The following is a 12,579-nucleotide window of genomic DNA, read 5'->3' as shown; positions in this document are numbered from 1 at the left end:
AACAAGTTTGACAAAATGACGTTTGTTGACTACCAAGAAGTAAGGCAGACTTTGAATCAAATTCCGGATCAAATTGAACAATTTAAATCATAGTACTAGATAGTTTCTACTACTATATGTAAATCTTGTAAGACCGCCTTGAAACTATTCGTGGAAAACAAGTAGAAACGAAACAGTATAGCCTAAAGTGCTCGAACTTGGCCAATACAAAACAACACAAGACAGCTAATTAAATCTCTAACACGACAATACAATGCACTCATGTATGAAGCCAGACTCTCATCGGATATCTCCAACATACACTGATTAAGAAACCCATAGATTGATGAGATATCGGGGAATTCAATAAGTTATGTACAGTGGAAAGTTAAACGATTAGAATTTTGTTAGAAGGAAATTTTTTAAAAATCTCGATCGGCAAAGTTATTTATGATACTTAACTGAAAGCTTCCATATGGTCATCTTCATATCCATCAGGATAAGTGAGGTTCGAGTTATCAACTTTCTCATCGGCTTGTTCGGTCGTAGGCGGTGGTAAGAGATCCGCCATCGCCGCCGTTATTGTCCCGAGGTAGAAACGAATAACTAAAGGGTTTTCTTCAAGTTTGTTTAAGCTTTTGCTTGCAAAGCAAGACTTTTACCAAAGAGAGAAAAGGAAATGTACGAAGAGAAATTTTAAATATACACTAAAAAGCGCATAGAAAAGGTAAATTATCCAAACAAAAAAAAAAACTCAAATATGAAATATGTAAGAAGAAAAGAAAATATCCACGACGTTATTATATGTGTAATCGAAACTATATTAGTTGTAAATGATATGTGTACTGGTTATGAAACTAAATAATCTGTTACAACTTTAGTTTGCATCACAGTCATGTTTGCATCATATTTTTTCTAGTCCCAATCACTGTTTGGTAGAGGTAAAGTTTATCAACCTTCTGGAAACAAAGTACAAGAGGTTAATGAGAAAGGTGTAATCTTGCATGATTAATTCAAAGGTGTAATTTTGCATGTTTCAGTCTTTTTTGGACTGTTTGTTAATTGCAGCTTATTGTTGATGCATGATCATTGAGCAAAGAAGAGATGAAATTTAGAAGCATGTCTTGCACCAACAGAGTAGAATGAGAGTATTGAATAATGAATGAATGATTCTATTAAAAAAAAACTCTCAAAAATCGCCAATTTTTGCAACTTCATCATGAATCTCTAATAAATGCAAACTAATCATACGAGGTCAAAAAGAATAACATTCATATTCATATGTATCTTCTCAAAAGTCTCACATACATCAAATTTTCAATAACTTGTGAATTCAATATATATTTTATAGTAGTTAATTCTTTTCTCCAGTCATTTACACGTGCGTTCATATCACGTATAATGACATCTTTTCCGCAGTTCTTAACCATATGTTATGCGCAAACCAAGCCTGTGAGCCATGTTATTAAGATCCAAAGTTGCAGATAGAATACACCTGAGTCCCTCATTTAATTGTCTTTGAAGATGTGCTGATACAACACCGTTAGAGTCAATCTTTCCCTGGACACGAGACTGAAACAAAAAAAAACTCATAATATTAGAATTATTAAAACGGATTTATAAAGTAAAGACATTGTTTTCAATTCCCTTCAAATCTAAAAAAAAATAGCAATATTACCACTCTAGAATTGCAGTCATAGCCAACGTTAGCTTTAACATCTCTTGAAAGGCAATTGTACACAAGATCAGTGGCGAGTGAAACCTGATCACGAGCAAAAAGATACATTTGTGTCATGATTCTTATTATCTCATCGAGCTAGCTTTAAAGATATAATTAAATGAGAATATACCATTACCTTCTTTGAAATCTTATGAACGTAGGTCATAAGTACATCACCACTGCTTTCAACTTTAGCAGAGGCCACCTGTTCATAAAGAAAAGTTCTCAATTATATAAAAAGTGATCCAAATAATTTCTATCAATCAAGCATTACCATCTTATCGGTCTCGTATCTTGCAGCATAGCCTACAGCCGTCTCTTGAGGCTCCCTGGTCCAGAAGAAATGACCACCCGAAGATGAGACATAACCAGCCAAATATAGACGGGGTGTCACACGCAGTACAACAATTTAAAAAAAAAAAACAATTTTTGCAGTAAAATTAGTAACATATGATGCAAACAGTCTTATTTTTTTTCTTTTCTTTTGTACATGTGAGCTAATTGTTATTGAAGTATTAAAAAGCTTAGAACACAAACTGAGAGTAGTAAATTTACCTTAATATATGTTGCTCGAATTAGACCCGTGCTCTAGAGTTGAACTTGAACCCTATTGTTTGGAGCCTACAGAAATGTGAGCCAAATTACAAGAAAAAGTTAAAAGAAATTATTCATCAAACATTCATCACAAAGATTCAAATAAGAGATAAGTTCCTGACCAAGTAATAAAAGCCGAGTAGTGTCTCGTACAAACGTGCCTCTCTCAGCTGGAAAAGAATGTAAGAATGTCAAGAGAAGATACACCATCGAATAATCACATTATCCTTAGTTGCAAGTTGCAACACTTACATCAATAAATGAAAGCATAAACAACTGCTCGCTCATGATAGGGGCTATCACACTCGCAGTTAGTCCATCATGAGTAACAAAAACCTCTTGGAAATTGTAGGTAGCATCAAACGCATAATGTTCTGGCCCCATCGATGAACTGTTTGACACAAGAATAAACACCAAAAGAAATGGAAAATAATTGTTTGCAAATCTGACTGTATAAACACAAACATAATCTCACCCGATATCAAAGTTTTTATAAGAAAAGGCTGGGGAGTAGTTCCAATTAACACCATCGAAATAATTTGGGTTTAAAGAAACTGCACAGAAATAAAAAAGAACTACTGGTTATAACAAGTTGACAAAATGACTTTTGACTACCAAGACAGACAGACTTTGAACCAAATCCGCATTAACTGAACCATTTAAATCATACTAGATAGTTTCAACTGTATTAGTAAATCTCGTTAGACCCCCTTGAAACGATTCATGGAAAACAATTAGAAAACAAAACAGTATAGCCTAAAGTGCTCGAACTTGGCCAATACAAACAACACAAGACAGCTAATTAAATCTCTAACACGACAATACAATGCACTCATGTATGAAGCCAGACTCTCATCGGATATCTATATATATATCCCCAACAGTTTTTCGTTTGTCATTGAATAAGTTATGTACAGTGGAAAGCTAAAGAAAGAGAATATCATTACAAGGAAGGAAAAAAAAATATCGATCGTTAAAAGCTATTTAGGATACTTAACCGTCAGCTTCTTTATCGACATTGTCATATATTATAGGACAAAAGCGGCTCGAGTGATCAGTTTTCTCATCGGCTTGTTCCGTCGTAGACGGTGGTAAGAGATCCGCCATCGCCGCCGTTATCGTCATGGGGGCAGAAACGAAGAACTAAAAAGAAGGTTTTCTTCAAGTTTGTTTGAGCTTTATGCTTGCAAAGCAAGGCTTTTACCAAAGAGAGAAAAGGAAATGTACTCTACATACATGATAAATTTTAAATATACACTAAAAAGCGCATAGAAAAGTCAAATTTCCAAAAAAAAAAAAAAAAAAAAAAANTAAAATATCTTATAAAAGGAAAGAAAATATCCATGACGTTAATATAGTATGTGTAATCGAAACTTACATGTCATTAATAAGAGAGGGCTACAAAAATTAATGTAATGAAAATTAACTAATGATATGGTATTTACAACTTATTTTTTTTAAGTTACGTTATTAAGAATGATTATTTCTTACGAAGCTAACAAAGTCAGATTTTATTTACTATTTTAGGAGGTACGTGGAAGCTAAAAGTATAAAAAAAAAAAAAAAAAATTGAAATTAAACCGGTAATTGATAAAAGGATTATTGAACCGGGTTTTCTTTCTTCTCCCAAAGCTCGCTCGTTCGTCTCCGTGGAGGTGGTTTACAGAGCAAAAACACGAACAAACTCAGCTGAAGAAACGATGATGATAAGGAGATCGATTGCTTTAAATTTGTGAGCTTTGAGATTGGTCCAGCCTCATCTCTTGGAGACAGGTACTCTTAGAACTGATTTGCTCTGTAGCCTTTCTGGGTTCTTCTTATCTAGCTTCGACCGAGACTTTTCTGATGTTAGCAATGGTTTCAGAGAGAGATTGAGAAGTGGGATTGTTGATATTATTAAGGAAGCTGATGCTGTTGTTATGTTTCAAGAAATGCTTCGGTCTCGTCCTCTTCCTACTCTAGTTGATTTCAGTAGATTGTTTAGTGCCGTTGCAAGAACAAAACAGTTCAGTCTCGTTTTAGATTTCTAGAGATGGAATTGCACATAACATCTACACTTTGAACATTATGATCAATTGCTTTTGCCGGTGTTGTAAATCTTGTTTCGCTTATTCTGTTTTGGGGAAAGTTATGAAGCTTGGGTATTTTACCTGACACAACCACGTTTAACACTCTGGTCAATAGACTCTGTCTCGAGGGTCAAGTGTCTGAAGCAGTGGGTTTAGTTGATAAGATGGTGGAAAACGGATGTCAACCCGATGTGGTTACTTATAATTCAATTGCGAATGGAATATGTAAATCAGGAGATACTTGTTTGGCCATGGATTTGCTCAGAACGATGGGAGAAAGAAATGTTAAGGCTGATGTATTTACTTATAGTACAATCTTTGATAGTCTTTGTAGAGATGGTTCCATGGAAGCTGCGATTAACCTTTTCAATGAAATGGAACTGAAAGGTATCAGATCTAGTGTTGTTACGTATAATTCTCTATATACATTCAAGTTTCTCTACAAATAAATCCAAATTTCCTTTAGTTTTCTCTATATACATTCAAGTTTCTCACGTATCTTCTCAATCAATATAGGCTTGTTCACCAAGATCAAATTTTATTAGTCCTTAAATTTATTAGGGTTTTCCTCGGTGCTTTACAAATACGCTTGTCTTTTGTTTCAACAGTTTTTTGAAGACTAAGTTTTAAAGCTTATATAATTCAAGACAGGAGGAGTAACTACGCTCAGGATCCATGGCTTCTTTACCCAAAGATGATGCTGTTCGAATCAATGAGAACGTCGAGATAAGAAAGTCTATTACAGAATTGGAGTCACGAGTTCAAAATCTTACGGCAACAATTCAAGAGATGATCGTACGACAAGATAGCGACCAATATGGTCAAAGGACTAGTAAGATCAAGGGTGAATATTTTTTCTTTGGATTTACTACAGGTGTAACTGTAGCTCTTGTCCTCGTCTTAACGGCAGCCTTTGTGTTAGAGTAATAATATCGATTGTATCGGTACTAGATTAATTTCGATTATGGAATGGTGTGCTGGAGTTTTTTTTGCTTTTTTGTTTTTAATTTACATATTATGATCCTCTTTTTCTAGAAAAACATTATGATGCTTAGTTGATAGGACTTTAAATTTATGATAAAATTATGTTTTATATAGTGGATGTTTGAAAGCTGCTCTCGTATTGAAAGTATAATCTCCAGTTTTTCTGATCGTCAGCTTGCCCTATAAGGCCAATCAAGGTTATGAGAAATAATGTTATTAATTGAATCCTTTCTTCACATCAAACCAGATCCGATCCTAATGTATCCTCTTTATTTTGTTGTAATAGTATATCAAAACAAGCCGATAGAAGTAATAAACTGAAATAAAATAATTGCAGGTCAAAATCGAGAAGGAGAAGAAGGTTAATGATAAACCGGTTATATAACACGACCGACATTGTACCGGTTAAGGGAGATTATTATATAGCAGTGTTGTATATCACTCAATCTCTCTAATTGTATGTTGATTTATATATATACATCTCTAACGAAGATCTGCATGATTTGGGATTTAGCTTTTTTTTTGTTTTTGTTTTTGTTTTGTTTCCCCAAATATCGGCTTCATCGAGATTGCTCTAGGGTTTCTCCGCTTCGATCTTGGCTAAGCTGTTATAACAATCTTATATGGATTCTTCGATTCTGTGTGAAGAAGCTTAGTATATTCCTCCTCTCTGATTCAATTGTTCGCCGGTAATTTCGCAATCGTTTCGCTTCATTTGGGTTCTCCATCTGTGTGTCTCTTTTCTGATCGGCCTCGTCGAGGTTCGTTATCTTACCCTAATTAGCTGAGCTTGATCCTATTTCTCTACTTTGATTAAAGGGGTTGAGTTTTTGGGTTTTGCTGTTTCGATCTAGCATTCTTCTTCTTCTTTATTCCGGGTAATGGGTTTCGCGCGAAAATCTGTGGGGGAGCTTCTGAGTCATTGAAGTTGCGTTTTTTTTTTGTTCTTTTGTTGCTTTCTAGATTGTTACTTGTGAAGTTATGTGCAATCGATGGGGTGAACTTTTGTAAATGTATACATTTTGTGTTGCTTTGTTGGCGTTGTAGTTGTTTGGTTTTGATGGACTGATTCGTTTGTTTCTGATTTTGCAGGAGGAGACAGACCTGTTATTTTTCTTTTCTTATGTAAGTGATTTTTGATACTCTGGTTTTGATGAGGAAGAAGCGGAAAGGTAGTGAAACTGAGGGTTGGGAGAATTTACCAGAGGATCTGTTATGTTCTACTGCTTCACGATCATCCAACTTTAGGTCGCACTTTTCATTAGAGGGTTACGCTAGACTCAAGAAGCGTTGCAAGGAGAATGATGATGAAGCTGTCGAGTCTGCTGGTTCTTTCAAGAGACGGATTGCTGGTGTTGCTACTGCACCTCCTTGTGGTGCGTCTTCTTTGGTTTCATCAGGGAGAGGTTTGAAGAGGAAGATTGGGTGCATTGATGTTTCCACTCAGACTGGTAGGAAGAATAAAATTGACGACGACTATGTTTTTGGTCGGAATATTGGCAAAGGCAAATTCGGGTCTGTCAGGATCTGTAGGTCTAGGAAGAATGGGACCGAGTTTGCTTGTAAGACTCTGAAGAAGGGGGAGGAGACTGTTCACCGGGAAGTTGAGATTATGCAACATTTATCTGGTCATCCTCGTGTTGTCACATTGCATGCTGTATATGAAGAGTCGGACTGTTTCCATCTTGTGATGGAGCTGTGTTCAGGGGGACGCTTGATTGATCAGATGGTTAAGGTGGGCAGGTATTCTGAGCAGCGAGCAGCTAATATATTCAAAGACCTCATGCTAGTCATCAGTTATTGCCACGAGATGGGAGTTGTGCACAGAGATATCAAACCAGAGAATATTCTCCTAACTGCTGCAGGGAAGATACAGCTGGCTGATTTCGGCCTCGCCATGAGAATTGCTAAAGGTAAATTATATTCAGACGGTACTGTTTCCCTAGTAATTTGTGTATGCATTTTAAATGCTTCTATACATTGTTTTAGTTACTTGTAGTGTCTTCACAAATTTGTCAAGTGCAATGACTTCATTGTTTATGGGACATAGCGGCTTGATACTGTTAAGCTATAACCTTCGCATGGCATCAGTGTCTTAACAGTACTGGTGGTAAAAAATCTAATGATCCCCAAAATCTGATATGTCGGTATGAAATTAACTGTACTGTGTTTGTCTTTTTCTCTAGTAGGTTAAGTTGCAATTTTCTGGGTAATGAGTATACTTTTCTTGACTATACACTAGATGATGAGAGCTAGTCGTCTATGACAAAGGTTGATAGCAGCTGTACATGCTTTACTATCACTTTGAGTCAACTATTCGTTATGTCGTTATTACTGGCAAGTTATGGTTCCTCTTCTCTTCTCTATGGCTTAGCGTTTGACATATTGTACTTGTGATAAGAGTTTGACCTTTTCTCTGTAACTTAATTGTGCTGTCAAATTTTTGCTTACATGTTTGTTCATTGGTTTGTACAGGTCAAACGCTGTCAGGATTGGCAGGAAGTCCTGCTTATGTTGCACCTGAAGTTCTTTCTGAAAATTATTCAGAGAAGGTCGACATTTGGAGTGCAGGTGTCCTCTTATATGCTCTCTTGTCTGGTGTACTCCCTTTTAAGGGAGACTCATTGGATGCCATTTTCGAAGCAATAAAAAATGTGAAGCTTGATTTCAACTCGGGAGTGTGGGAGTCTGTATCCAAACCTGCCCGTGATCTCTTGGCGAGAATGCTAACAAGGGAAGAATCTGCCAGAATCACAGCGGATGAAGTACTAAGTAAGCCTTTTAACCTATTCCAGCTTCTTTAATTGTAGATATCCATTTAATGATTCAGTGTTGCTGGATATTTTGTTCGTCTATGTTTGATACTTGAACCTTGATTTTATTCTGGAATGTGTTAGTAGTGAGGGTAAACTGACTTAATATTCCACTTTTGTTTCAGGGCATCCATGGATACTCTTTTACACAGACCGGACACTCAAGACCATGTGTATTAAGTCAAAGCACAAGAGTCAAGCAGGATCTCCTCAGTGCCTCAAGAATCGCAGCCCCACAAAGAAAACTGACGTAAACAGAACTAACAGAGAAAAGGAGGAGACAACATCTGATTCACCAACTGATTCATTCTCCAACACAGAGGAGGAAGAAGATGAGAGCGGTGTGGTCGATGTGCTTGTTGTTGCAATCTCCAACGTAAGGATCTCAGAACCAAAGAGAAGCAGAGTCTGTAGTCCCACCAATAACCCCATTGAGCAGCAACACTCTTCTAACTTGACCACGACTAATACACTCTGTCGAGCTTTCTGACAAGACAAGCTTCAGACTTATAGCCCACACATGCACATGGGCATTGTCCAAACCACAAGCCACAACAAGCTACGGTTTCTCCACGATCTTAGTGACTCTTATGTCATAATAGCTCTCTAATAGTTGGATTTGATATTGATTCTGTGTTTTTTCCTCTTCTACATCTCTGACTATGACTATGTACAGATCATGTAAATAGAATATGATAAACAAATGATTGATCCAATCTTGGATCGGAGTTATCAGGTGTTGGTTCGACTTTCATAAATTTTGGAAGCAAAAAGCGTGTCTATACTTTTCCGTACAATACCAAATCATTAAAATATAGGAAAATAATAATCATCCTCGGGCGCATCGAGTCTTTCGTCTGATTAAGCATGAAATGTGACTCTCAAGTGACACCACCCATGCCTAGAATACGCATAAACCATTGTGTTAAAAGTGTGAACGCCTGGTGAAACCACAATCAACATCTCCATGTAGAGATGTTTCATCCCATGGAGCAAACTATAGTAGTAGCCAATGAATCGAACAAAGCCTTGTAGCAATTGGGAGTGAGCAATGATTTGAATTTGATAGAGATCAAGTCAATAACAAACAAAAAGTCTGAATCTTTAACGCATTGAAGTACCATGAAGCAGATGAGCTTAGGCACGTCGCAGGCGATATCATGCTTACTTATTACATTGAGGAGGGATGCACATCCATACACAGTCTTGTGGGAATTGGGATCGGGATGATCAAGAATCAAGATGATGATCATGCAGTTAAAAGGGAAACCCGGAGAAAGTGAATGTTTTGAGGAAAAAAAAACTTGTTCTTGTTCTTGTTCTTGTTCTTGTGCCCTATATGTATATTGTTTTCTGATTAACGTATTTTAATTATAAACTTAGGCATTGCCCATAAAAGAAACAGAGAGCAGTACAAAGAAAGAGTTTTTTTTTATTTATTTCATATATAATCATAACCGATTTGCATGCATTAATGTGACAAAAATAATATTCATCGTGATTGATAGAAACAACAAACTTAAACGGTTCATATCATTTTTTAGATCGTTACTTTATTACAATAAAAAAACTGGGATTATTAGTTCTTGGTGGAGCACTTGTCCGAGCATGAATCCACACAGTCCGCAACTTTTTCTACATCTGCTCATGCCACAAACAACAACAAACCAAACAATAATAAATCTTATGTTGATAAACAAAAAGAAAAAGAAAAAAAAATACCCATAATCTTACGATAATACAAAACTTACTCGGATTTTGGATAGAAGAAAGGGAAACACAGTGATGAGCAGCACAACCGAGTTTGCAGTAGTAATCAGTATGGTCGATTTCGTTTGTTGAAACCATCTGTGAAGGAGGAGAAGGCCATTGGGGAACAAGACAGGTCCCCATACACGTTAATGGACACCCCAAGAAATTTGGAAACGTCTTCTGGTAGAGACAACCCACAACACAACCACGGTAACAAGTTTTGAAAGGATGAGAAGGTGGAGGTGGAGCTTGAGCTTCTGCCTCAATCAGAAGGTTTCCCATTACCATCACTATCATCATTGTCACAAACATCACCATTCTTTGGCTCTCCATCTTTCTTTTTTTCTAGTATATAGAGAATAGAGAATGTATTATAAAAGTTGATGAGGAAGTTGTGTGTTACTTGTGAATGTGGTGGTGGTAATCTGTGTTGTTATTGTTTGTTTATATAGATGGACTCTTGATTTGCTTTACTTAGTTATAACGGGTAATATATAATTTTTATAATTCATTTCACATGTGAAGATGATATTGTTCCGTTAATGGCGTAAAAATATGCATTAACATGAAACTTACAGCCTTTTTAATGCATATACTATATTAGGACCCGTGCTAAAGCACGGATTGAAATTTCTTTTATTTATATTATAATTTTAGAATAAAATATAATTTATAAAATTTTTTAAAAAAAATTTTGGATAAAACATTATGCAATAAAATCATATGCTAAATACGATGACTTGAAAAAAACACATATTTTGTAAGTTTTATATTGTTAATTTTATAATTTTATGTATGAGAAATGGTTATGTTTGTTGTTTGTTTTTATTTTAATTTTGGAACATGCATGTTTGGTGAAAGTGTGAAAGTGTTTTGATATGACATGTACTTAGGTAAGATTTTATTTTTAACTGCACAATAAGATTTTATATTTTTTTGAAGATTTTATATTTTTTTTGTGCCTAACAGTATATATTTTGTAATCATACATAGAATACTAAACATTTTATTTTGGAAATTGTATAATTCATTAGAATATTCTCTTTAAAAGGATTCTTTGGGATATTCTTAATTGTATTCATATAGCATACTGACCAATTAACCTATAACTTTTTTTTGTAACCAACATATATTTAATCTATAACCTATTTGTAACTAACTTATAAAAATTATATAATTTATAAAAAAGGTCGTGTATTTCCGTTTTATTATATTGGAGATTTATTTGCATGAATCTGTACAGGTGTGAGCCGAGAACAAATAGAGAAAACAATTTTTATTTTTTCTTTTTATTTTGGTAATGATCCACAATTGTTTTATTTGAAACCAAATAAACAATTTCTTCTTATTTTCTGAATAAACAGCCAAATTTCAAACCAAAATACGAGAACAGAGACTATTCTTATATAGTTATACGTGCCTCTAAATTGTCAGGGCCGGGCTCTATTTAAATATGTTGACAGAAAAAAACTACATATAATCATGTGTAATAAAAATCTTTTCCGTTAGTCACACATGTTTGGTTATATTTAATATCTTGTTTGGTGGCATAACGATAAAACTAGTAGAAAATAACATTAGTTGATAAACTATGCATGCTCTGAAAAACTTATGTATATTTTTTGACGATTTTTTTTTCTTAAACCTTTTTGTACGTATAAATTATATGACATAATCGTCTAGTTTTAAATAAGAAATGGTGTAGATAAAGCCCTCGAATTTATCGAGATGAGTAGGGAGATCACTGGAGATCGTTTTTTCTACAATGTCAGTATGTATCGTTAGGTTGTCTTTTCACTGCTGGCAAAATCGACCAGGCCTTGGAGATGTTTGAGCTTGTGGAAAAGATGGAAATGAGTAACGATATCATATATACTACGGTTGTCCAAGGCTAGTAGAAAGGATGAAGCATGGGATTTGTTTTGTAGCCTCTTGCAAAAAAGGGGTGAAGCTCGACGTTAAGGTGTATAATTGCATCATCCACTGGTTGTTGAATCATTAAGACCTGTCTGAAGCAAAAAAATTGGCTCAAAAGATGAGGGAGGATGGGCCTGCGCCTAATGAGGATACATACAAATATACAGATTCAGGGATGCCTTAAAGTCTAAATTTGAAGCTGAAGTACCTGCCCTCGTCAAGCTTTTTAATTTGGCAAAGTTTTCTGAATTCATTTGGCAAAAGCAGATGGGATTGAATCATCAGATGCCTTCACGATTTCATTGGTTTGACAATATGTTTCTTGTTTCATAGCTTTTTACAGGTTTGACATTGTCTAAGTATTGGTTGTATCTCGTCAAGCTTGTTTCAAAACTCAAGCGCATCGAGTCTTCCTGTGAAGCACCTGATTAAGCATAAAATGAGTCTGAGGGCTCAAGTGACACTCACTTATTAGCATTGCTTGGAACAGTTGAGAAAATTCCTGTGCAAGACCCTTTTTCCTACGCAAACCACCAATGAGGATTGTCCAAGCTATGTCATCATCGCTGTACTCGCCACACTGAAGCAGCTTATGGAAAACTGCATCCGCTCTCTCTTTCTGTCCTTGTTCGTAAAGCCCGCATATTAACGTTCTGCAATGTACCAATTCCGGTGTGTAGCCGCCACTGCTAATCATATGATCCACAACTTGTGCAGCTTCCCCATACTTTTTCAGCTTACAGCAACAAAT

General features: G+C 35.6%; 4 protein-coding genes across 4 annotated transcripts in view; 1 reads left to right on the top strand and 3 right to left on the bottom strand.

Moving 5' to 3' along the window:
* Positions 1-550, bottom strand: part of LOC109130236 (mitochondrial import receptor subunit TOM40-1-like) — a 2,927-nt gene extending 2,377 nt beyond the window's left edge. Inside the window, exon 1 of the mRNA XM_019239687.1 lies at positions 503-550. Coding sequence (XP_019095232.1) covers positions 503-550 — 48 coding nt within the window. The remainder of the gene's footprint in view (positions 1-502) is intronic.
* Positions 1,402-3,418, bottom strand: LOC109130234 (mitochondrial import receptor subunit TOM40-1-like). The gene is made up of 7 exons (XM_019239683.1): positions 3,292-3,418; positions 2,769-2,847; positions 2,568-2,684; positions 1,974-2,028; positions 1,836-1,904; positions 1,658-1,741; positions 1,402-1,551 (listed from the first exon to the last, which is right to left on the bottom strand). Exons 1-7 carry the CDS (start codon positions 3,416-3,418, stop codon positions 1,402-1,404), a joined length of 681 nt encoding a protein of 226 aa, XP_019095228.1.
* On the top strand, positions 5,814-8,917 carry LOC104771636 (serine/threonine-protein kinase PEPKR2). Its single transcript, XM_010496197.2, has 4 exons — positions 5,814-6,107; positions 6,439-7,259; positions 7,822-8,118; positions 8,285-8,917. Exons 2-4 carry the CDS (start codon positions 6,500-6,502, stop codon positions 8,647-8,649), a joined length of 1,422 nt encoding a protein of 473 aa, XP_010494499.1. The 5' UTR covers positions 5,814-6,107; positions 6,439-6,499; the 3' UTR covers positions 8,650-8,917.
* LOC104771625 (thionin-like protein 2) lies at positions 9,711-10,308 on the bottom strand. The gene is made up of 2 exons (XM_010496188.1): positions 9,911-10,308; positions 9,711-9,800 (listed from the first exon to the last, which is right to left on the bottom strand). The coding sequence occupies exons 1-2, from the start codon at positions 10,242-10,244 to the stop codon at positions 9,739-9,741; spliced, it is 396 nt and encodes a 131-aa protein (XP_010494490.1). The 5' UTR covers positions 10,245-10,308; the 3' UTR covers positions 9,711-9,738.

Source organism: Camelina sativa, chromosome 3 (assembly GCF_000633955.1).
Source record: "Camelina sativa cultivar DH55 chromosome 3, Cs, whole genome shotgun sequence".
Taxonomy (NCBI): domain Eukaryota; kingdom Viridiplantae; phylum Streptophyta; class Magnoliopsida; order Brassicales; family Brassicaceae; genus Camelina; species Camelina sativa.
The sequence above is the reverse complement of the archived record's forward strand: the minus strand, read 5'-3'. Positions and strand labels throughout refer to the sequence as shown.

Bases quoted from the DNA above. Each gene is read 5' to 3' on its own strand.
- LOC104771636 (XM_010496197.2), top strand. From the start codon at position 6,500: ATGAGGAAGAAGCGGAAAGGTAGTGAAACTGAGGGTTGGGAGAATTTA. The intron at 7,260-7,821 runs GTAAATTATATT...TGGTTTGTACAG, and splicing joins CGCCATGAGAATTGCTAAAG to GTCAAACGCTGTCAGGATTG. The intron at 8,119-8,284 runs GTAAGCCTTTTA...CTTTTGTTTCAG, and splicing joins CACAGCGGATGAAGTACTAA to GGCATCCATGGATACTCTTT.
- LOC109130234 (XM_019239683.1), bottom strand. From the start codon at position 3,418: ATGACGATAACGGCGGCGATGGCGGATCTCTTACCACCGTCTACGACG. The intron at 2,685-2,768 runs GTGAGATTATGT...TGTGTCAAACAG, and splicing joins TATAAAAACTTTGATATCGG to TTCATCGATGGGGCCAGAAC. The intron at 1,552-1,657 runs GTAATATTGCTA...TTTTTGTTTCAG, and splicing joins ATGACTGCAATTCTAGAGTG to TCTCGTGTCCAGGGAAAGAT.
- LOC104771625 (XM_010496188.1), bottom strand. From the start codon at position 10,244: ATGGAGAGCCAAAGAATGGTGATGTTTGTGACAATGATGATAGTGATG. The intron at 9,801-9,910 runs GTAAGTTTTGTA...TGGCATGAGCAG, and splicing joins TTCTTCTATCCAAAATCCGA to ATGTAGAAAAAGTTGCGGAC.